The sequence below is a fragment of the Dermochelys coriacea genome, chromosome 8 (genome assembly GCF_009764565.3).
Source record: "Dermochelys coriacea isolate rDerCor1 chromosome 8, rDerCor1.pri.v4, whole genome shotgun sequence".
In the NCBI taxonomy this organism is placed as follows: Eukaryota; Metazoa; Chordata; order Testudines; family Dermochelyidae; genus Dermochelys; species Dermochelys coriacea.
This window is the reverse complement of record NC_050075.1, coordinates 107,648,693-107,673,393: the sequence shown is the minus strand read 5'-3', so window position 1 is coordinate 107,673,393 and position 24,701 is coordinate 107,648,693. Positions and strand designations below refer to the sequence as shown.

Genomic DNA, 24,701 nt, shown 5'->3' with positions numbered 1-24,701 from the left:
TTGGAGCAGAAGACTTGTCTAACTAGCTGTCCAGCTGATTTAAGCAAAGCCGCCTTCTCACTCTTGTCCATGTGCAGAACCTGTAAGGATATGTCTACACTACGAAATTAGGTCGAATTTATAGAAGTCGGTTTTGTAGAAAGTGTTTTTATACAGTCGAGTGTGTGTGTCCCCACACAAATGCTCTAAGTGCATGTAGTTGGCGGACTGTGTCCACAGTACCGAGGCAACCGTCGACTTCCGGAGCTTTGCACTGTGGGTAGCTATCCCACAGTTCCCGCAGTCTCCACCGCCCATTTGAATTCTGGGTAGAAATCCCAGTGCCTGATGGGGCTAAAACATTGTCGCAGGTGGTTCTGGGTACATATCGTCAGGCCCCCGTTCCCTCCCTCCCTTCGTAAAAGCAAGGACAGACAATCATTTTGCACCTTTTTTCGTAAGTTACTGTGCAGATGCCATACCACGGCAAGCATGGAGCCCGCTCAGCTAACTGTCACCGTATGTCTCCTGGGTACTGGCAGACGTGGTACTGCATTGCTACACAGCAGCAGTTTATTGCCTTTCGGCAGCAAACAGTGCAGTATGACTGGTAGCCGTCGTCGACGTAATCCTGGGTGCTCTTTTAATCGAGCGCCTGGGCAAAAATGGGAGTGACTCAGCCAGGTCATTTCCCTTGTTTCGTCTCATGGCAATTGAGTCCTACCGGCAGTGCACTGTCTTTTAATTTGCAGCCAGCAGAAGATGATGGCCAGCAGTCATACTGCACCATCTTCTGCTGAGCACCCAGGAGGTGACGATGGCTAGTGGTCATACTGCACAATCTGCTGCCAGCATGATGTATAAAGATAGATGAAGTGGCTCAAAACAAGAAATAGACCAGATTTGTTTTGTATTCATTTTCTCCTCCCTCCCTCCCAACGGCCTGCTAAACCCAGTTTTGAGTTGCATCCTTGAGGTTTTGAGTTCTATCCTTAAGGTGGCCATTCAGTTTCTCGCAAAGCCACCCGCTTTGTTGATTTTAATTCCCTGTAAGCAAACCCTATAAGCCATGTCGTCAGTTGCCCTTCCCTCCGTCAGGGCAACAGCAGACAATCGTTCTGCGCCTTTTTTCTGTGCAGACGCCATACCACGGCAAGCATGGAGCCTGCTCAGATCACTTTGGCAATTAGGAGCACATTAAATACCACACGCATTATCCAGCAGTATATGCAGCACCAGAATCTGGCAAAGCGAAACCGGGCGAGTAAGCGACATCAGCGCGGTGACGAGAGTGATGAGGACATGGACGCAGACTTCTCTCAGAGCACGGGCCCTGCCAATGTGGGCATCATGGTGCTAATGGGGCAGGTTCATGCGGTGGAACGCCGATTCTGGGCTCGGGAAACAAGCACAGACTGGTGGGACCGCATAGTGTTGCAGGTCTGGGACGATTCCTAGTGGCTGTGAAACTTTCACATGCGTAAAGGCACTTTCATGGAAGTTTGTGACTTGCTTTCCCCTGCCCTGAGGTGCAAGAATACCAAGATGAGAGCATCCCTCACAGTTGAGAAGCGAGTGGCAATAGCCCTGTGGAAGCTTGCAACGCCAGACAGTTACCGGTCAGTAGGGAATCAGTTTGGAGAGGGCAAATCTACTGTGGGGGCTGCTGTGATGCAAGTAGCCAATGCAATCAAAGATCTGCTGATATCAAGGGTAGTGACCCTGGGAAATGTGCAGGTCATAGTAGATGGCTTTGCTGCAATGGGATTCCCTAACTGTGGTGGGGCCATAGACAGAACCCATATCCCTATCTTGGCACCGGAGCACTAAGCCAGCGAGTGCATAAACCGCAAGGGGTACTTTTTAATAGTGCTGCAAGCACTGGTGGATCACAATGGACATTTCCCCCACATCAACGTGGGATGGCCGGGAAAGGTACATGACGCTCGCATCTTCAGGACCTCTGATCTGTTTCAAAAGCTGCAGGAAGGGACTTTCTTCCCAGAGCAGAAAATAACCATTGGGGATGTTGAAATGCCTATAGTTATCCTTGGGGACCCAGCCTACCCCTTAATGCCATGGCTCATGAAGCCATACATAGGCAGCCTGGAGAGTAGTCAGGAGCTGTTCAACTACAGGCTGAGCAAGTGCAGAATGGTGGTAGAATGTGCATTTGGATGTTTAAAAGCACGCTGGTGCAGTTTACTGACTCGGTTAGACCTCAGCGAAACCAATATTCCCACTGTTATTACTGCTTGCTGTGTGCTTCACAATATCTGTGAGAGTAAGGGGGAGACGTTTATGGTGGGGTGGGAGGTTGAGGCAAATCACCTGGCTGCTGGTTAGGCACAGCCAGACACCAGGGCGGTTAGAAGAGCACAGGAGGGTGCGGTGCGCCTCAGAGAAGCTTTGAAAACCAGTTTCATGACTGGCCAGGCTACAGTGTGAAAGTTCTGTTTGTTTCTCCTTGATGAAATCCCCAGCCCCTTGGTTCACTCTGCTTCCCTGTAAGTTAACCACCCTCCCCACCTCCCTTCGATCACCTCTTGCAGAGGCAATAAAGTCATTGTTGCTTCACATTCATGCATTCTTTATTAATTCATCACACAAATAGGGGGATAATTACCAAGGTAGCCCAGGAGGGGTGGTGGAGGAGGGAAGGACAAGGCCACACAGCACTTTAAAAGTTTAAAACTTATTGAATGCCAGCCTTCTGTTACTTGGGCAATCCTCTGGGATGGAGTGGCTGGGTGGCCAGAGGCCCCTCCACCGTGTTCTTGGGCGTCTGGGTGAGGAGGCTTTGAAACTTGGGGAGGAGGGCGGTTGGTTACACAGGGGCTGTAGTGGCGGTCTGTGCTCCTGCTGCCTTTCCTGCAGCTCAGCCATACGCTGGACCATATTAGTTTGATCCTCCAGCAGCCTCAGCATTGAATCCTGCCTCCTCTCATCATGCTGCCGCCACCTTTCTGTTTCAGCCCTCTTTTCAGCCCGCCACTTACTCTCTTCAGCCCGCCACCTCTCCTCCCGGTCATTTTGTGCTTTCCTGCACTCTGACATTGTCTGCCTCCATGCATTCGTCTGTGCTCTGTCAGTGTGGGAGGACAGCATGAGCTCAGAGAACATTTCATCGCGAGTGCATTTTTTTCGCCTTCTAATCTTCGCTAGCCTCTGGAAAGGAGAAGATCCTGTGATCCTTGAAACAGATGCAGCTGGTGGAGAAAAAAAAAGGGACAGTGGTATTTGAAAAGACACATTTTATAGAACAATGGGTACACTCTTTCACGGTAAACCTTGTTGTTAACATTACATACTTAGCACATGTGCTTTCGTTACAAGGTCGCATTTTGCCTCCCCCCCCGCCCCACGTGGCTAACAGCGTGAAACATTTCTGTTCAGCCATAGGCAAACAGCCCAGCAGGAACGGGAACCTCTGAATGTCCCCTTAAGAAAAGCACCATATTTCAACCAGGTGACCATGAATGATATCACTCTCCTGAGGATAACACAGAGAGATAAAGAACGGATGTTGTTTGAACACCAGCAAACATACACTGCAATGCTTTGTTCTACAATGATTCCCGAGTACGTGCTACTGGCCTGGAGTGGTAAAGTGTCCTACCATGGTGGGTGGAATAAGGCTGCCCTCCCCAGAAACCTTTTGCAAAGGCTTTGGGAGTATATCCAGGAGAGCCACAAATGCCAGGGCAAATTAATCATTAAACATGCTGGCTTTTAAACCTTGTATAGTATTTTAAAAGGTACACTCACCAGAGGTCCCTTTCTCCGCCTAGTGGGTCCGGGAGGCAGCCTTGGGTGGATTCGGGGGGTACTGGCTCCAGGTCCAGGGTGAGAAACAGTTCCTGGCTGTCGGGAAAACCGGTTTCTCCGCTTGTTTGCTGTGAGCTATCTACAGCCTCCTTATCATCGTCTTCCTCGTCCCCAAAACCTGCTTCCGTGTTGTCTCCATCTCCATTGAAGGAGTCAAACAACACGGCTGGGGTAGTGGTGGCTGAACCCCCTAAAATGGCATGCAGCTCATCATAGAAGCGGCATGTTTGGGGCTCTGACCCGGAGCAGCCGTTGGCCTCTCTGGTTTTCTGGTAGGCTTGCCTCAGCTCCTTAAGTTTCACGCGGCACTGCTTCGGGTCCCTGTTATGGCCTCTGTCCTTCATGCCCTGGGAGATTTTCACAAATGTTTTGGCATTTCGAAAACTGGAACGTAGTTCTGATAGCTCGGATTCCTCTCCCCATACAGCGATCAGATCCCATACCTCCTGTGTAGTCCATGCTGGAGCTCTTTTGCGATTCTGGGACTCCATCATGGTCACCTCTGCTGATGAGCTCTGCATGGTCACCTGCAGCTTGCCACACTGGCCAAACAGGAAACTGAAATTCAAAAGTTTGCGGGTCTTTTCCTGTCTACCTGGTCAGTGCATCTGAGTTGAGAGTTCTGTCCAGAGCGGTCACAATGGAGCACTCTGGGATAGCTCCCAGAGGCCAATACCATCTAATTGCATCCACAGTACCCCAAATTCGACCCAGCAAAACCGATTTCAGTGCCAATCCCCTTGTCGGGGGTGGAGTAAGGAAATCAATTTTAAGAGTCCTTTAAGTTGAAAAAAAGGACTTTGTCATGTGGACAGGTGCAGGGTTACATCGATTTAACACTGCTAAATTCGACCTCAACGCCTAGAGTAGACCAGGGCTAAGATCATGTGGAATTTGGGAATCCTTCTTTCCCATGCTGCAACTTCAATCATATTGGTACATGCTCACCAGGCTGTGTCATGCTGACGGAACTGGTGGTTATTAGGCAGGCAAATGTTTAGGTAGTGCTGACTGTTTGAGTGGCTGCAAGCCTGCAAGGCACTCATATGCTGTAGGTCAACCAGAAATTATGGGCTTGATGAAGGAATTACTGGGTGAAATTCTGTGGCCTATGTTATGCATGTGGACAGATGACATTGTCATAATGGCCCCTTCTGGCCTTCAAATCTTATATAACTTTTGAAAGAAAGATAAAAGTCGGATCCTGACCCCCTGAGTTTACTAAAAATCCCATGGCTAGAGCCTTGTGTGGATAAAAAATTTGTATCCACATCCAATCCATGATCCAGAAACAGGGTCTGTTGATATAAAGCGGATATCTTCAGATTTGCGGGTCTCTACCCATGGCATTTTATGTCTAATCTAAAAACTTCTGTGGTGACTGAAGAACTAGTGAAATTATGATTTCATCTAAAGAGATAAGACTGAAAACTGAGCTGCTGAGAGGACAACGGATTTTAAGACAGACTTTTAAAAGTTTTACATTTTTGTTTTGTATTTCACACTATTTATTTCCCAGTGCTTAAGGAAAAGCATGTTTTTGTTTAAGATTCAGCATCCTTGCCTCCTCACTTTATCTATCATAAAGAAGGGAAAATTGTAGATGAAAATTTCTGAACTCAAAAAATGTTGTATCCAGCACATTACATCCAGCATGGGGGAATTCTATATAAGACCTCATCTTGGCTGATAAAGAAGAATTTCTCAGAATTAAAAATTAATGGTTCCTTAGGTACCAGTGATTGTGACTTGATCATATTTACAGAATGTAGTCCAAACCAATAATATATGTATTTGACACTTTAAAAGGATCATATTCACAAATCTGAAAACAATTATGAGCCAAACGGGTGGAACAGAAAAATGTAAATGATAATTGAGAATTATTCAAGAACCTTTTACTAAATGTCCAACATGCCACAATACCACAATCCAGGAAGAAGGCTGTATTGGTTCAAAAACCAAACTAGTGTAGAGGGGAAGCAAAGGCAGCTATAAAAGAATGGAAGAAAGGGGAAGTTGATAGAAATTAATACAAATTAGAAGCTAGGAATTGTAGAAATTTGATAAGGGAAGAGTTAAGGACAATAAGAAAAACTTAAATCATATTAGGAACAAAAGGAATCCTAACAATGGTATTGTTCCTTGACTTGATGTAAGTGGTAGAATTGTCAATTCTAAAGCAGAAAATCCAGCAAGGCACAAAACAAGATTAAATTAGCTAGGTGCATAAATGGTAACAAGAAAACATTTTACAAATATATCAGAAGTAAAGGAAGACCAAGGACAGAATAGGCCCGTTACTCAATGAGGAAGGAAAGACAATAGCAGAAAATGCAGCAATGGCCAAAATGTTAAATGCCTTTTTTGTTTCAGATTTCACTCAAAAGGTTAGCAGTGAGCAAATGACTAGCATAGTCAACATCCATGTAAATGGGGTAAGGTCTGAGGCTAAAATAGGGAAAGAATGAGTTAACCTTGGTCTAAACTAGTAACTTATGTTGGTGAACAATCCACATCCCTGAGCAATGCAGTTCTACTGACCTAACTCCCGGGGTAGACATCGCTTCGTTGATGGGAGGGGTTCTATAGCCTCTCGGGGAGGTTGATTACTAGCACTGACAGGATTAGAATTCAAAATAATCTTGACAAACGAGAAATTATCCTATATAAATTATATATAAGTACAAAGTCTTCTACTGAGGAAGGAATATTCATTGTGCCAATACAAAATGGGAAATGACTGCCTTGGAAGGAGTACTGCAGAAAAGGATCTGGGGGTTATTGTGGATCACGAATTAAATGAGGCAACTATGTAATACTGTTGCAAAAAAACAAACATACATACATTATTCTGAGTAATAGCAAGAGTGATCTCGCCTCAGCTGAAGTACTGTGTCCAGTTCTGGGCACCACATTTTGGGAAAGATGTAGGCAAATTATAGAAAGTCCAGAGGAGAGTAACAAAAATTATTAAAGGTCTACAAAACATGACCTATGAAGAAAAATGGAAAAAATTGGGTTTGTTGAGTCCGGAGAAGAGAAGACTAAGCAGGGAAGTGATAACAGTCTTCAAGTACATAAAAGGTTGTTATAAAGAGGAGGGTGATAAATTGTTCGCCTAAACCACTAAGGACAGGACAAGGAGTAATGGTCTTAAATTGCAGTGGGCGGGGGGAGAGGAGGATATAGGTTAGACATTGGGGAAAACTTCCTAACTCTAAGGGTAGATCATAACTAGAACAAATTACTGTCACTAGGGAGGTTGTGGAATCTACATCATTGAAGGTTTTAAAGAACAGGTTAGACAAACACCTGTCGTGGATGATACTTAATCCTGCCTCAGTGCAGAGGACTCTGTCATGAGAAGCCAGGACTCTGAAAAGTGTAGGGCTCCTGATAGGTAATCAGCTGAGCTCCCTGTGTGCTGCTGTAGCTAAAAGGGCTAATGAGACCCGTGGACATATTAACAAGGGAATATTGAGTAGGAGTAGAGAAGTTATATTATCGCTGAATTTGGCACTGGTACAGGTGCTATTTTAATACTGTGTCCAGTTCTGGTGTCCACAATTCAAGATAAATTGGAGAGCGTTAACAGAATAGCCATGAAAATTATTGAAGATGATCACCTATGGCATATAGGGGCAGCATTAAATTCCCTTCAAGAGTCTGGTCTCATGGCCAACCCAATGAAATGTAAATTAGCCACCACAGAGATGACCTTTCTGGGGTAGAGCATAGGGGTGGTCTCTTAAAACCAGTAATTGATAAAGTACAAGCTCTAACCACATGCCTTGTCCTCAAACAAAGCAGTCCTTGGGCCTGCTGGGATATACCAGAGGTTTATCTCTAACTTCACTTCACTTATGGCCCTCTAACAGACCTTATAAAAAGACAGTAACCCCAGAAAAATCCAGTGGGATGGGAATTGTGAAGACGCTTTTAACACATTGAAGCCCCACCTGTCAGTCGCCCATCATTTTTAATCCTGATTTTTTGCAAGAATTTATATTACATACAGATGTGTCTGATATTGGAGTGGGCCCTGTGGTTTCACAGGACTTTGCAGGTGATCAGCACTCGGCCCTGTATTTAAGTAGAAGATTGTTCCCTGGGGAGAGGCCTTTTCAATTATCGAAAAAGAAGCACGGGCAATTTAAGCGATTCGTAGATTTTCTCAGTAGCACCTGCTGGGTAATCCCTTCTCATTGATCACTGACCACGCCCCCAGCATTGGTTGAATACCATGAAGGACTCAAACCCATGTATAATGCAGTGGTACCTGGTACGCCAGCTTTTTTGGTAAACATCATGCTTTTCCAAGGGAGGTCAGAGATGCGGATACTTTGAACCAGGAACTGCTTCCCATCTTGACGACTGGAGTATGTGATGGGGTACACCTTAATCCCATCTGGGAAAAGGTTAATGGGGTTCTCTGGGCTCAGCTGACACTAAATAGGGGTATCTGCAGATCCTCCTCCACTGGGAGGAAATTAACTTTAAAGGGTGACTGTCACAGGAAGGGGTGGCAAGCAGGAGGCAGACCGCTGTGCTTCAGGGTTTGCTGATTCCTGCCACACAGATGCTGGGAGGAAGACTGCTTGTGAACCTCTGCTGCCTATAAGAGCCCACCAGACCAGGCACAACCCGGTTGCAGCACGGAGGGGTTGAAGATAAGCCCTGGCCTGGAGTTTAGCTGTATTTAACCTTCATAGGCAAGCTAGGTCTCTATAGACTCTCTTGAAACACTCAGAGACTGAGTGTCCCCATAACTGTAAGGACTTTTAAAGGAGAAAGGGCTCTCCAAATACCCAAATGGGATCCACAAAGACCCAGTTTATCACAGGATGACTTGATCACATTCTGTAAGTGTAGCAAACAAAGGTCTAATGAGATCCAGTGGCTGGGAGTTGGAGCTAGACAAATTCAGACTAGAAATAAGGTAAAATTATTTTATACCTCAACATCTCCCAGCAATTGGGCATTATTATTAACTATTAAAGATTTTTTTAAAAATAATGTGTATTCTGGTTGTGTCTACATTTTGAAAGTGCTGTCAACAAATGCAGGCATGCACAGAAAGACACAGTCCCTGGCCCAAACAGGATCAACATTCAAATCCCCTTTTTTGTATGATATAGATAGCAAGCTGAAACTTCTCCCGCTTCTCAGCACATGTGAATCCTCTGGGTGCTCCAACCATTAGACTTTTGCTGCGCTACACAGGTAAACAAATAAATAAAACCCATGCTGAACACATAAGTGTACCTATCTGTCAGGTTTCACATGTATAAATCATTTCTTTTTCATCAGCTAATCACCATCTGAGATTCTCTAACTTCAAACAGCACCCTGCTTTTGCTCGATACCTGTTATTCTCTATAACACTGGAGAACAGTGGACATGCATACCTGACTGGTGAAGAGGTTCATGTTCCTCCTGATGAAACACAGCAAGGGGGATTACCTCCCTAAAATGAAAGAAAAAGGCAGAAACACATTGCAATGATTTGGAGTTCTCCGCCTTGTAATGCAATGGGGGTATCTCTCAGAGTGACATCTGTAGGGCATAGATGCTGGACTGTGATGTATTTGCCCGTGATATTTTCCAGATGGCATGTGGTTCCTACCCCAGTACAACTAAACGTACTCTGAAGGTATGGATTGATTCATATGAACATTAAAACATGTTAAGAATGTTTCTGGAGTATGCAGCTTCTACATGATAAATGGGGAGAGGAAAGAGAAGCCTCTTGTAAACAATTCATGGATTTATTTAAAAGGGGAAAATGAACTTGTACTCTTGTGTTACAGATTCATTGGTTCTTTCCTTTGACTCCGTTGGACGTACAGTAGGCTCAGGTACAACATCCCCTTCTTCCCCCTCTATCTCCCTCACAAAAAGGTTTTTATTTAATTAGACTTGGTAGCCATGCTGGGAGGCAGATAACAATGAGTCAGATCTTGGTGCAGGATTACATTGAAAATTGACTATCTAACCAAACTGGCTAAATATATCCTTGTGTTATGAGCACTGGAAATGTTAAGGGACTTATTGTAGCAGGAGGTCTTGTCTGCATTTGAAATGCTACAATGGCAAAGTTGCAGGAATGCAGCTGCATTGCTTTAGTGCTTCCGTGTAGACACTACCTACGCCGATGGGAGGAGTTCTCCCCCCCCCCCCAGTTTAGGTAATCCACCTCCCAGGTAATCCATCATCTACACAGCGACTTAGGTTGGCTTAACTACGTCGGTCAGGGGTGTGGATTTTTCATATGCCTGAGGGGCGTAGATGGGTTGATCTTATTTTCTAGTGTGGGACAGCCCTAACATGTGAAACCACTTCCAATACTCAGGCCACGTCCACACTAGCACTTTTTTCAATATAACTTACGTCCCTCAGGGGTGTGAAAAAAACAGCCTCTGAGTGACATAAATTACACTGACAGAAGCACCAGTGTGGACAGCGCTATGTCTGCAGGAGTCGCTCTCCCGCCGCTCGTCAGAGGTGGTTTAATTATCTCAATGGAGAGCTCTCTCCTGTCCGCATAGAGTGGCTATAGGAGCGATCTTGCAGCAGTGCAGCTATATCGGCACAGCTGTGCTGCTATGAGCTTGCTGCTGTAGATATAAAGTCAGGCAGAGGAGTTGGGCGCACACAATCCAGTTAATGGCCCGGTTTCTAGTATGAAAGACATTGAATTGATGTTGCCCACTGACTGGGGAACAACGGTTTCATTCTGCCAGGAGAGTTTCTCAGCTGGACATGCAATTGAATTATGTGAGGGAAGGAATGCTCTGAGGAGGGGAATTTCTATAGTTTCTCAAGCAGGGCTGTGATCTTGTTTTCTGCAGAGCTAAGCAGAGTTAATGAACCCAAGGGGAGCGTCTGGATGACCACATTCTGGTTCCCCTCTGAGTATGACCATGTGTATTACTGGCCCTCACATCATTAAATTGAAGCAAAAAGCAAAATTGAAAGGTTCTTTTGTGTTTGAGCTGCTTCAGGGAACTCTAGTGACTATTAGCTTGGCTGCCTGTAGCACAACATGGACTGTAAGTCAGGCACACTGTACTGACGTAGACATTTCTATAGCCTAGCCACAACAGTGGATACAATTCACTTGACACTGTTTATAGTTGTGTGTGTAAAGTACCCACGCAGGGATTCTCAAACTTCATTGCACTGCAACCCCTTTCTGACAAAAAAAAATAAAAAATTGCTACATGACCCCAGGAGAGGGGACTGAAGCCTGAGCCTGCCTGAGCCCCATCGCCCTGGGCAGGGGTGGCCCAAAGCCGAAGCCCAAGGGCTTCAGCCCCGGGGGGGCCTGTAACCTTAGCTCTGCCACCCAAGGCTGACACTGAAGCCTGAGCCCTGTTGTCCAGGACTGAAGCCCTTCGGCTTTGGCCCCAGGTGGTGGGGTTCGGGCTTCAGTCCTGGGCCCAGAAAGTCTAATATCAGCCCTGGCGACCCCATTAAAATGGGATCGCAACCCACTTTGGGGTCCCGACACACAGTTTGAGAACCGCTGACCTACAGTATTAGTTTGTGAAACAGAAGTCTGAAAAGACTGGGAGAGTCCTTTAAAAAATTTTCAATATAGGGATGACATGGGCTTAAACATGTCCTTTTATAGCTGCTAAAAGTCTGACCTGATTACCTTACCTTTTCAAAAATGAAATTTGCTCCTGGATTTCTTTTGTCCAATACTCTTTCCTCCCAGGTTGGTAGGAATAGTTTGCTGCCTTCCAGCATGGTACTAGTCTTCTGCCTGCCCGCTTATCAAAGAAAGCCTGCTGCCTGGCACGAACAGTGAAGCTTGTGCAGAGAACTCGTACTTACCCCGGCCTTGGTGTCATTTGGTTCATTTTTAAGCCCGAAATGCATTCTGATGTTCTTTCATCATTCTCTAGCAAGCTGATCTGTCAAGTGTGCATGAACCGATTCAGGAATAGCTTAGGGTTGCTGGCACTGCGTACAGAATGGAAATGACGCCAGGTTTTGGTGAAAACAGTCTTCTTGGTGCTTTGAATTAATCCCTCCCCCAAACCCTGCCATACTAATGACTGTGCAGAGTTTTTGTTAATCCTCAGATGTGGGCAAGAATGGAAAAGATTAAAAGTATATGAAATCTCTGGGTGAATTCAGAGGGGCATAATTTGATCTTGGTTTCCCCTGAATCATTGCTTAGCTACTTACCAGTTTTAAAGCATAGTTAAGTCCATGGATAATTTGAGTTTGGCATACCTTTACAGAATCCTGACCGGTTACTCATCAATGTGGAGTTACAGTATTATCTTCCTATGTGCCAATTTTCTATGAATGTTAAAAATAGGAGCATTATGACCAGAATGGGGTGTTACAATCTGAGAGAAGATAAATAATTAGAAATTTAATTTATTCATGAAAAAACACATTCTGTTGATCAGTGTCTCTGAAGTCCTGTTTTTGTGAGGAGTGGGGAACAAGTCTAGTTGTAAGCAGGCTGGCTTGCTGGGACTGTTTGAAGAGACAAGTCTCTGCCCTCTGATTTATTACATCTCAGGGAGAGCAGTTGGAGTCCCGAGGAGGTCAGTAAAACACCCTTCTCCCCCAACAAAATCCAATTTCTCCCTTCTTATTATAAAGCAATCTGCTACTCAGGAGAGGGGGACTCAGAAATGCCCAAGAGAACAGGTTTTCCAGAGATCTGTATGCTAAATTGCCCTTGTATTAAACACTTTGGATTTATTATGCTGCAAGTTCTAGCTCACGCTGAGAATTGAGACCTATTGTAAGACATCAGTCTGTGTGTGGTCTCTGCCCCGCTGAGGGTAGCTTTCCTTATTAAACAGGAAGGAGAGAGAGAGAAACTGTGACTCTTTTTCTTCCGCCGTCCATCCCATCACACCTTGCTGCGAACCCAGGAACTGGCAGTGCCCAGAAAGAACCGAAAGAACCTATAGCTGCACCAGGCCCAGCCACTCCGAGTAGGTGTTGTTTCAGGTCGGGATATAAAAGTGGGAAAAGTTGAGTATAAAAAAAATAGTTTAATAAATTAATTATTCAAGATAAATTAGCTGTCAATCACAACATCATTCCTAGGATTTCATATCATTTTAAACAAGCACAAGGAAACTTTCTATTGTTACCTGTCAGCTCCCGTGTTCTTGGGGAACCAGGGCACAGCGTCCAGCCTGTCTGACTCACGAAAGACCTTCCTGGCCCCTCTCCCCCACCCCCCCGGCCTCTGCTTGAACCAAAGGCAATCAGAAGCAAGACTTACAAAAAGCAATGAAAAGGTGGTAGAAGACGCATCTAAACCCCTCCGGACAAGGGTGACAGCTTGGAGGTGCTGTTTGACCCAGCCTGCTGAGTCCAAGGGCATATGAGGGTGACAGCTTGGAAGTGCTGCTTGACCCAGCCTACCGAGTTGAGGGACATATAAGGGGTCAGCTTAGGAGTGCTGATTAACCCGATCCTCTTAGACAAACTCTGTTAATGTGTGTGTTTGTGTTTGTCTGATTCTGGGGCTGGAAGAACCCAGCCCTGGGGAACCTAGGTCTTGCAGGATAGCTCCATTGGGAGGGGACTAGAGCTCCATATGAGAACACAAGTGACACAAGCAGTACATTGATAGAATTACTGAAACAACCCTCCTCCCGAAGAGTAACCCTAATAAATGACCATACCCCAAAGTAATGGGCAGACTGAGTTCTTCATTTAACTTTTTAGAAATGCTCAACTATAACCACTAATTCATGTCTTTCCATGGCCAGAATAATTTCTCTTGAATTGACTGTAAAACTTCACCTTGTTTTTGTATTTAGTGTTCTGCTTATGTGCAATTCTCAACTTTCAGGAGTATCAAAAGACTGCTGCACTCTTAATTCTTCAGCTGGTGGAGGTCAGGGATAATCAGGATAATGCTGTGAAACGTGCAGAAGGTTTGTCTGGCGGTCACTGAGTGCCTACCTATGTGTTGATTTACAGAATAGCATTGGCATGAAGCCTGTGGCTAGCTCATGTGCTGAGAGATGGAGGAGTGAGGTTTAGAAGTGTAAAAAGACATATGGCCCTAAATAAAGGGGGTCCCTGAGGCCACATCATGATCTTGTCTGATAGTTGGGATTGGATGTTTCTGGGGTTCTCCTCAAGCCCATTCATCAAAGATAAGATCTTGATCAGCAAGGGAAGGTCCATACTTTAGTCCTGGGTGTATTGTCAGGACCAGCTTTTTAGTTGGGGCCAGACATAATAAGAACCCGTGTTCTGAACTCTGGGGGCTCCAAAGCAGAAAACAAGTAGAGCGGGAGTTTGCGTGGGACCTGGAATGGGCCCTAAGTGCATTTTTATAGTTGCTTTGGTTTACATTCAGATGCTGGCAGCACCCACTTAGAACTTTAAAAATCAAATTTATATCTCCACTAACTTTGTCCAAGAGGTTGTTGGGTTTTTTTTCTGTCTGAGAGCAAGGAGATTAATTGCTCTGCTCTAGGCCTGGGGAGATTAAAGATGCTTTGAAGATATCTTTCCCTACAAAGACTGCTGGACCTTTACTCACCATCTTGCTAACATGTGGATTGAAAGTGATAAGAGTTTTGGTACACTATATACCTGTGTGTAAATCATATCTGTGCTCCTATATTGGTGTCAGAACGTGAGGGCTAATTCACAGTTGCCAACTTTCACGCTGTAAATAAGCACCCAGACTGTCACAATAAGCCAAAAATCAAGCGAATCCCATTTCAAAACAAGGCCAAAACAAGCCTATCCCTAAGAACCCTAACACTCTATGTGCCTAGATCTCCCTGGCTTGCAGTCTGGGGCTGTGGGGGCCCACCCTGTGCTCTCTCCCCACCTTGCCCTTGCTTGCCAGGAGCCGATAAAAAAAAAAAAAAGAAAGAAGCAATAAACTACAAGTCAAACAAGCTACAAGCCAAAAACTAGCCAACAAGCAAATCACAAGTCTATTAAGCCAAAAACAAGCCCAATTTCTGCATTTTTTTCCACGGGTTTGGCATGTCTGGTTTGATCCCAGCAGTACCCTTTGGTATAATAGCAACCTCTCTTCTTACTAGTTTCAGAGTAGCAGCCGTGTTAGTCTGTATTCGCAAAAAGAAAAGGAGTACTTGTGGCACCTTAGAGACTAACAAATTTATTAGAGCATAAGCTTTAAGTGAGCTGTAGCTCACGAAAGCTTATGCTCTAATAAATTTGTTAGTCTCTAAGGTGCCACAAGTACTCCTTTTCTTTTTGCTTCTTACTAGTGTTACATTGCTATTATCGGAGGGATTGATTGTTGGCTGGTTTAAACTGCTCTGTTCAAGCAATTTAGTATACAGGTTTTGAACCTCCCACATATTTTAAAGTAACCTTAATCTGTTGGTTTCTAATCTGACCCTTCTCCTCTGGGCAGTCGTGTAGATTGATGAATATAAAGAGTGTTTTTCAAAAATGCTTGAGTGGTTTAAGAGCAAGACCTTTCAGGATTTAGGTGCTTGTGAAAATCCCACCCAAAATGTACCGTCAAGAAAAGCATGAAACAGAATGCAGTACAGAGCTAAGTGGCAGAAAGAGAGTCTGGGATCCTAAAAGACAAATTTTGGATGGACCCCCTCTGATCAAGTACTGACTGCTTAGCCGTTGCATGTTTGGGGCTGTGTTGGTATCCATAGCTCCTTCTGCGGAAGTCCTGGACCCTGATTCTTTTCTTCAGGAAAGGCTGGAAGGTGTTTCTTTCTGTACATCCAAAATAACTGAATGAGATGTGGGGTGGGAGGAAATATGGCACCTTCTTTTACAGCAGCCTGCTCTTTATTCCCTAAGGAACACATAGGGTTAATTTGGTGGGTCAGAGGGTTTTGTTTAGTACAGTGGATATTGGCAGTTTATATTTACTTATTCTGCAAAACTGCTTTCCCTTTTTGTTAATCTTTGATTAATGGGACTCGCTTCCTATTTTATTTATCTGACTACAGACTAAATGGGAGATGGTGGATTTTTGCCAATGACTTTCATGTGCTGGTTGTCTGGTGTAGACAGTCTTTCCATTACTTGGCCAACATATTCAGTGTCACTGTCTGTTCCCTCACCACTCCTGTTGACCGTGCAGAGGTGAGGGTGTCTATTTGGAAATGTTGAGAAGTGGTTTATAATGGATCTTACAATAAGAATACTTCAATGTTGTTTTTCTTTGTCTTTGGTATCTCTAAAGATTGTCGGCCTCCCCTGTAGGTCACTGAGAGCTCATGCACGTGACTTTTTTATTAATATTATCTTTGATTTTTACTAGGAAATATGATACAACTTCTAAAATGGAGAAACAAATTCTCTTGAAAGATTCACTAAGGGATCATTAACTGTATTTATGCAAGTGGACACATGGCATTGAGTGAAATAACAGTTTATTTAGCAAAGAATGTGAATGGATTTAAGCAGATAACTAGGGAGAATAAAGGGCATATGCAGTTCATGGGGTGAAATTTTTCACCTTCATATTGGAATTCATTGCCTGAATTCAGTCTAAACCAGACTAACAGATTTTCCTGTCCATGGAAGTTACTGTAATTTATTAGGAAAGGAAAAAACTCTCAAGATGTACACATTCCATTCACTTTATTACGAAAACTGGAACCTCTCAGACTTTAATAATACTAAAACATTGGGGTTGGAATGACATCAGTTGTCTCATTCTCTGAACTAATGAAACTTGTGCCTATTTTGAGGGCAGGGTCATGACTAAGGCTTTTGTCATGGTTATTTTTAGTAAAAGTCACAGACAGGTCACGGCTTCCGTGAATTTTTGTTTATTGCCTGTGACCTGTCTGTGATTTTTGCTTTTCTGGCTCCATGGTTTTCTCCACCACCGTGGTAGCTTTGAGCTGTGGGGTTTCCCCTCTGCCCACGGCAGCTGGAAGCTGCGGGGGGGGGGCCCTCTGCCCACAGTGGCTGGGAGCTGCAGGGTGACCATATTTCCCAAAGAGAAAATGGGACACCCCCAGCCACTCACCCGAGGTGTCCCCCTCCCCGGCATGAGGCTGTCACCCATTGCTAGAACCTTGCAGGAGGCCTCCTGTCACCTGTCACTGGATCTCTGCCAGGGCCCCGCTGGCTGCCAGTTCCAGATTCCCGCAGCCCCTGAGGTTGAAGCAGAGAATGTCATGGAGGTGTCTAGAAGTCACAGATTTTGCCCGTAACATAAACATAGCCTTAGTCATAACTGGTAACTAGAGACACCTCTTCTGATGGATCATCCATGGAGTGGGGTTGGCGACTGCTTCTCAAATCATTGCTCACTTGCTCTTCTTTCTGGTTGGGGGATGAATTATGTAATCACTTTGTCTGATGACGAGGACGTCTCTAGTATATTGCTTTCTACAGGATATAAAGCCGGGCCAGATGTTTTAGGGGCCACCATATCAGGGATTACAGTGAAAAGCAAATTAAGGGATATTACTTGCTTTTGCTGCAAAATTTGGAACAATAAATAGTAGTCTCATGATTTCTGTGTCACTAGTATTTTCAGGGGATTGGTGATAGGATATGGAGCCTTTTTCCTTGAGTTCACGTGTTTGAGTTGCAGCTGTGTTGGTAGGGGTCAAAAATCATTGCTGTCAGATGTAACCTGTGGAAAATGAAGTATTGGTCTCAGGGTATTGGATATTTATTCACATTAGCTGGCACAATTATTGGCAATTTTAATAGACACTAAATGGTGATTATTATAGGCTGAGCTGGTAATGGCTTTCTACACTTAAGGTTGCCCAACACTTCTCATTATTAGAACCTGTTTTCAGTTGCTTGTGACTGTACCAAATTTGAATTGTATGGATTGAAATTTCCTACGCTAGCTGTGCGTCTCAGGCTGAAATTTTGGGAAAGTTTCAGAAAAAAGGTTCAGCCATTTCTGAGAACAAGATTTGGGAAAAATACGTTGTTTTGTCTGTGTTTTTAAAAATGAACTTATAACTGTTTCTTTGAGAGAAGCTCTAGTACCTCCTGTACTTTGGAGTCAGAACGTGAAATTTTGTAAAGGGGGATTGTCATCGTGGAATCAGGGATGTGCCTTTTGCTGTGCCAGTTAGAAATGGATGCCAAAATTTGGCCAAGTTTTGTAAGTCTTTGAAAAATCTCAAAAAAAGAAAAGCAGGACTTGTGGCACCTTAGAGACTAACAGATTTATTTGAGCATAAGCTTTTGTGAGCTACAGCTCACTTCATCGGATGCCGAAACCTGAAAAATCTCAGTTCACGCGTGGCCAGTAGAGACTTGTTAGAACTTGACAGCTAAATTCCCCCAGTTTCTACATGTACTGGGCGTACTCCGGACTAGGGTTGCAGGGGCTGAACACGGCTTCCTTTGCCATTGCTATTCCTGACTGCTGTGCCACTAGGTGCAGGAATGCTGAAGAAGGAGACTGTTTTCTGCTCTCAATGCTCCATCTGCTGGGGCTCAGGCAGTGAGCAAGAGGAAGTTGCCTGACTTGAATGCAGAGGGAACAGATTGGGAAGAGGAGCAGTGTGGGGCAGATGAAGTAGGAACTGGGGGTGGAGGACTGGAACTGGGCCAGAAGGCTGGGCCTGGGATAAGTAGACCAGACCACCTTAATTCTGGCTTTTCCTAACTTTTGAGTGCTTGGTTTTGCAATCTTAATTTTTTTTAAAAAAAAAATAAACACATTTTTTGTGTTTAATTTATTTATATAACCCTCCAAATCATGCTACATGCTTTTATAGCTTTAAACAGGTTCCTGCACCAAAGAGATTGCAATCTAAGCAGTAGGAAAAGGAATCAACTTTTGAGCTTCCCTCAACACTTTCAATATTACCTTTCTTTAATCCGGATCTATGTTAAATATTGAAGTTATTTAACCCTTTGTTTCCCCCTTCCTATTTTAGTTACCTATAACCCACTTATTCCTCTTCCTCTCTGATTCACATGTATAGTGACCCTTAGCTTATCCCCTTGCAGTCTTTCCTACTCCTCCCTCTGAATAGTCTTCTCAAGCTTGATAGAGATTGAATTGCACCAGGGCAGGGTTGACACATAGTTGGGGAGAACTACTACTGCAAGAGGACTTTAATCTCCTGAGTTGTCCAACTTAATTCCTCTGACAATCAGTAAAATTTAAAATAACAAAAGAATTGGACTTGGCTTCCAACCATACTGTATAACAAGTTGAAAACTGTAATTCCATAAGTAGGCCCTGATCTGTAAATGAGAAGCAATTCTTTCTCTATTTTTGTGGCACAAATCATTCTATTCACAGTTATCAAGTAGATGTTGAAGGGGTAGCACTTGTGCCTTCTGGCGTGATTATTTGTGACTAAATGTTTCAAAATCAAGTTCATAGTTGGAGGCCAAAAATACTGTGAGCCAGATTCATCCCTGATATATTGACTTCAGTTGAGTTCATACCAGTGAAGAATTTGTCCCACTGTGTTTCTATATATCTGTGTTGCTATTGCTGTAAAACACAAATTTGAAAACTTGTATTTGGTTTAATCCTTCATGTCCTGGGACCATCTATTTGGGTGGTCTGTTCACAGTTTACAGACATTAGACTAAGCGCTTCCCACTCACAGACCTGCAGCTGGATTACTGTTGGATGCTTGGGAGAAAGGTCCATATTGTGCCAGCATTTAACTTGGCACAGGATTTGCATCATTTATAGAGATTGCTATGCTTGGCGGTACTTCTGTTTGTATAGTCCTATTATACTTTTATTATTAAATTGTTGACAGCTTTAGGTTCTGATTCAACTCTGGTCTTCCCTACAGTATATAAATGTGTTTTATTTCTGACCTGAGGCGATCTCATGTTCTTCTGGGGTTGGAGGAAATTTATTTCCCATGTTCATTCAGTTCTGGGCTTCCCCACACTACTCTGCTGTTCTTGGTCAGCTGTGGACTATAATTTCCTAGCATGAGTGAGAATGCAGTCACCAGATCTGTTCAGTTACATCTACCTCTCAGCATACTGCTTCTTTAGTATATTTCCCCTGTGGCTGAGAGGGGAAACCCTTTTCCAGATTCTCTCTGTTTTGCCAGTGAACCCACAGTAAGAATCTTTTTATTTGTTTGTTTATTTTAATATCTTATTTTTTGGCATGTTATTTCATACATCACTCCTGTTGTAATGGATGATATAGCCACAGTGCCTTGGAATTAGTGGGAAATCCTGTCGTCTACACCAGAGTGGTATGAGATACTATAGACTATGCAAATGTAGTAATGTAAATAGAGAAATCTGAGGGGCATCGCTCTCTGAGGGCAATACTGAGTTAGGATCAGGATATGTTTTCCACACAAAAAGATGGTGGTGAGGGCTGTCTAAAGAGAAGGACCTGGTTCATCTTTTCATCTTAAAAATGCACGAAGACTCTGTAGTGGTGGGTGTAGTATAACATTCTAGATAAAGCTAGTATGCTCTGTAGTACTTTGAGTATGGCTATCCTGTTTTACCACCTGAGTATATAATGTGCAGTGACTGGAGACTTGATTTTGAATTAAAAATATGCTAAGCATAATTTAAAATAAGAATACTGTATGGACTTGGGCAACGTCTACACTGCACTGCAGTGTGGGCTATGGGGGTGGGAGCTTCACAGCACAACAGTGTGTTGCACTCCAGCTGCCATGTATGGACACTGCTGATGCAAACTAAAAGGACCTGGTGCGTGTCTCCACACAGACCAGTCAGAGTGCGTCACTCTGGTGTGCTGTGCAGTTCATACCCCACACTGCAGCACAGTGTCGACAAGCCCCAAGACTGCATAGGCACTCAGATTTCCAAACTTGCTGTTACGTATTGCTTTAGTGCCCCCATTGTGGTTGATTCCAGTAATATGTATATTAATTATAAAGCCTCTGCATCCACTCAGCAAAGTGCTTGCTTGTACAATTGCACAGTATCATAAAGGCAGGTTAAAAATGAAGCAAAATAAAATAAAAATCACCTTCAAATTAAAAGTGGATGAATGTATATGTACTGTGTAGACATAGAGAATCATTGTATTCTTGTTTGTTCAGTGGAGCCTGAACAAAGAAGTCTTGTGGTACTGGAGTCTTGCTTTTCAGTGTTGTGCTGAACAGCAAGGGTTGACTATGAACTGTGTTTGAATGAAGTTTGCACCTCAGAAAGGCCTATACAATGAACTTCAAATAGCTATCACAGGTACTTATCTCTGAGTGCCTCATAATCTTTTAATGTATTTTAGCCTCACACCACCCCTGGGAATTAAGGCAGTGGTGTTGTCCTTGTTTTTCAGATAGGGAACTGAGGCACAGCAAAGCAAAGTGACTTGCCTAAGGTCATGCAGGGAATCTGTGGCAAAGCGGGGACTTCAACTCAAGAGACTCAGTCCTAGGCTGGTGCGCTAACTGCTGGACCATCCTTCCTCACTGTTGGTAAAGGTTAGGTCTATAAATCTATAAATAGCCATTGGTAGAAACAGAGGAATTCCCAGAGGTCCATCTAGTCTAGTATCCTGTCTCTGACAATGGCCAGTTCCAGATGCTTCTGCAGGGTGTTTACATCTTCCTCTGTAGGAGGTTGTGAAATAAGCTGCCCTCCACGGTAGGCCTCAACCTGATCTCCAGTAATTAGAGATTGGCTTAAGACCCGAAACACGAGGTTTAATATCCCTGCCAATCTTTATCCTTAATTGTAACAACTCTGGATATTTTTGTTATCCATACAATTCCTTTTGAGACTTAAATTCTTGGCCTCTGTGTGGCAATGAGTTCCACAATTTAATTACATATTGTATGAAAAAGAATTTCCTTTTTTCAGTTTTGAATTTGCCACCTTTTAATTTGATTGACTATTTCATTGTTCTTGTATTATGGCCCAGGGAGGACAGAAGTTTCTGATTTACCTTCTCTGGATCATTGATTACTTTATACACTTTTATTATTCATAGATTCATAGTTTAAGACCAAAGGAAGGGACTGTAAGATCATCTTGTCTGACCTCTTGTGTATCACAGGCCATTAATTTTCACCCACTTATCTCTGTATTGAGCCCAATTATTTGTGTTTGACTAAAGCACATCTTCCAGAAAGGCAGCCAATCTTATTTGATCATGTCCCATCTTATTTGTCTTCTCTCTCAGGGTAAGCAATCACACTCTCTTCAGTCTTTCTTCATATGAGCCTTTCCTTTGCCCTTGATCATTCGCCTTGTTCTTCTCTCAACTCCTTTTACTTGAATCTTTTTGAGATGGGGTGACCAGTTCTGCACACAGTATCCAGGTGCGACTGCATCACTGATTTATAAAAAGGCATTAGAATATTCTCACTGATCACTATCATATTCCTGATTTTTCCTAACATTGTGTTTGTTTTTTTGACCCCAGCTCCATGTTTGAACAGAGGTTTTCATTGAGCTGTCTGCAGTCACTCACTGGTCCCTTTCTTGGGTTGATTCAATTAATTTAGAACTCTGTAAGGTGTCTGAGTAGTTTAATTGTTTTCCTTGCTGATGTGTGTTACTTTGCATTTATTGAATTAAATTTAATTTGCGGTCATGTTACCCCTTCATCTAGCTTGTTTATCTCTCTCTGAAGTCCCTCACGGTCCTCTTGGGTCTTGAGTAACTTAAAAGACTGTATACTGTCTGCATATTTTACTCCTCGGGGAATTTTGCGCTACTGTGCATGCATAATTAATGAGATGCACATATTTTTATTTTTTTGCACAGGAAAAAAAAGCTTTGCCTAAATGTTGCTGCAGTTCTGCCTTTTGCCCACCGGAGGGTGCTGTGGCAATAGAACAAAGCAGCAGCTCCCGGCCAGTGAGAGACTAGAAAGAGCCTGCCTTCTTTACAGAGCCTGTCAGGCCAGGCCAGGAGACAGAGGCTATCGGGAGACAGACAGCATGAGGTGCTGGGTCGGAGCAGTCAGTTAGGCTAGTTGAGGAGGACAGGCTGGGGCAGGGGCTGAATGGGACTGGAGGGCCACATGGTGATGGGTGAGGGTGTGCAGAGCTACGTAGGTTTGGGGGAGTGGCTGGGTAGGGGCACAGAGACAAATGGGGATGGGAGAGTGGGTGTCTGAGTGGGGGTGGAGGGACACATATGGACGGGGGTTCAAGGACACATTGGGATGGGGCAGATGTGCCTGACTGAATGGGAGAGGCTAGAGGTCAGCCAGGGTCTGCATCAGTCCCTCCTTGCCCCTCTCCCACAAAACTCTTCCATACTTTTCCCACCCATACCCAACAACCCTCCAAGTTCACATCCAGGCTCCTTCCCAGCAATTTACTTCCCTCTCCCTCAACTCCTCCGTTACCCGACTCCCCCAAGCCTTTGCACTGCTTCTGAGCGGTGCGGGAAATGTGGTTCTGTATTGTAGTTTGAATGAATTATTACTCAAAGTGCTGTATTAATATACCTAGTAAGGTATCTAATTGTCAAAAAACATTTCCTGAATCTCTTTTTGTTGTCTGTATTGTTACAGACATACTTGCTTTATTTTGAAATAAATGACCAAAAATAATTGAAACTGGTATGATTATATTATGTTATTTTGACAAATAAAATATTCAGACTTTTGCAATATTATGTGCAGAATTTTTAATTTTTTAGTGCAGAATTCCCCCAGAAGTAATATTTGACTATGTCTCTACTCATTCCCTCCTTTCCAGATAGTATATTAAACATCACAGAACCTAGTTATGGAGCCATAAGACCCCTGCTGTTAGCCTTTTGCAACAATTAAAAGGACCTTTTAATTCTAGTCTTTGCTTTCTGTCTTCTAGACAGTTTTTTGTACATGAGAATAGTTTGCTTCCCACCTCATGACATTTTAGCCTGTGTAGTCGACTTTTGTCAAAGGCGTTTGGAAGTCTAAGTAAATTGTACATATCAGGTTGTTCGGTCATCTGATTAAGTCCCTTGCACTCAAGGTAGGACTAAGTATTATCTAGACCGTCCCTGACAGGTGTTTGTCTAACCTGTTCCTAAAAGCCTCCAGTGATGGAGATTCCACAACCTCCCTAGGCAATTTATTCCAGTGCTTAACCACCCTAACAGGAAGTTTTTCCTAATGTCCAACCTAAACCTCCCTTACTGAAATTTAAGCCCATTGCTTTTTGTCCTGTCCTCAGAGGTTAAGGAGAACAATTTTTCACCCTCCTCCTTGTAACAATCTTTGATGTACTTTAAAACTGTCATTGTGCCCCCTCTCAGTCTTCTCTTCTCCATACTGCACAAAACCATTTTTTCCAATCTTCCCTCATAGGTCATGTTTTCTAGATCTTTAATCACTTTTGTTGCTCTTCTCTGGACTTCCTCCAACTGGTCCACATCTTTCTTGAAATGTGGCACCCAGAACTGGACCCAATAATCCAGTTGAGGTCATATCCGCATGGAGTCTAGTGGAAGAATTCCCTGTGTTGCCCAATCTATAAAAAGGGGAGGGAGGACACTATATTTGTCCTTTTCCAGTCGTTTGGAACCTCTCCCATCTTTGAGTTTTCAAAGATAATCGCTAATGGCTCAGAGATCTCCCCAGTCAGCTCCTTGAGTATTCTAAGATGTATTTCCTCAGGCCCTGCTGTCCTGAAGATATCTAACTTGTCTACATACTTTTAAACGTGTTTTTCCCTTATTTAGCCTCAGATACACACTACCTCATTGTCACTGGCATTCATTATGTTAGATATTTGATCACTACTAACCTTACTGGTGAAAACTGAAACAAAAAAGGCATTTAGCAGTCCTGCCATTTCCACATTTTCTGTTATTGTCTTTTCCCCCCTCACACATTGAGTAATGGGCCTATTCTGTCCTTGGTCTTCCTCTTGCTTCTGATGTATTTGTAGAATGTTTTCTTGTTACCCTTTGTCTCTCACTAGTTTAATTTCGTTTTGTGCCTTGGCCTTTCCAGTTTTGTCCCTACATGCGCC

At 43.6% G+C, this 24,701-nt stretch overlaps 1 protein-coding gene across 4 annotated transcripts in view; it reads left to right on the top strand.

Moving 5' to 3' along the window:
- Positions 1-24,701, top strand: part of ST3GAL3 (ST3 beta-galactoside alpha-2,3-sialyltransferase 3) — a 382,096-nt gene that overhangs the window by 128,678 nt on the left and 228,717 nt on the right. For 2 of the 4 annotated variants that reach the window (XM_038414046.2, XM_043490453.1), the window contains exon 3: positions 9,621-9,668. The exons of the other annotated variants lie outside the window; for them this stretch is intronic. In XM_038414046.2, coding sequence (XP_038269974.1) covers positions 9,621-9,668 — 48 coding nt within the window. The remainder of the gene's footprint in view (positions 1-9,620; positions 9,669-24,701) is intronic. 4 annotated transcript variants of the gene reach the window in all.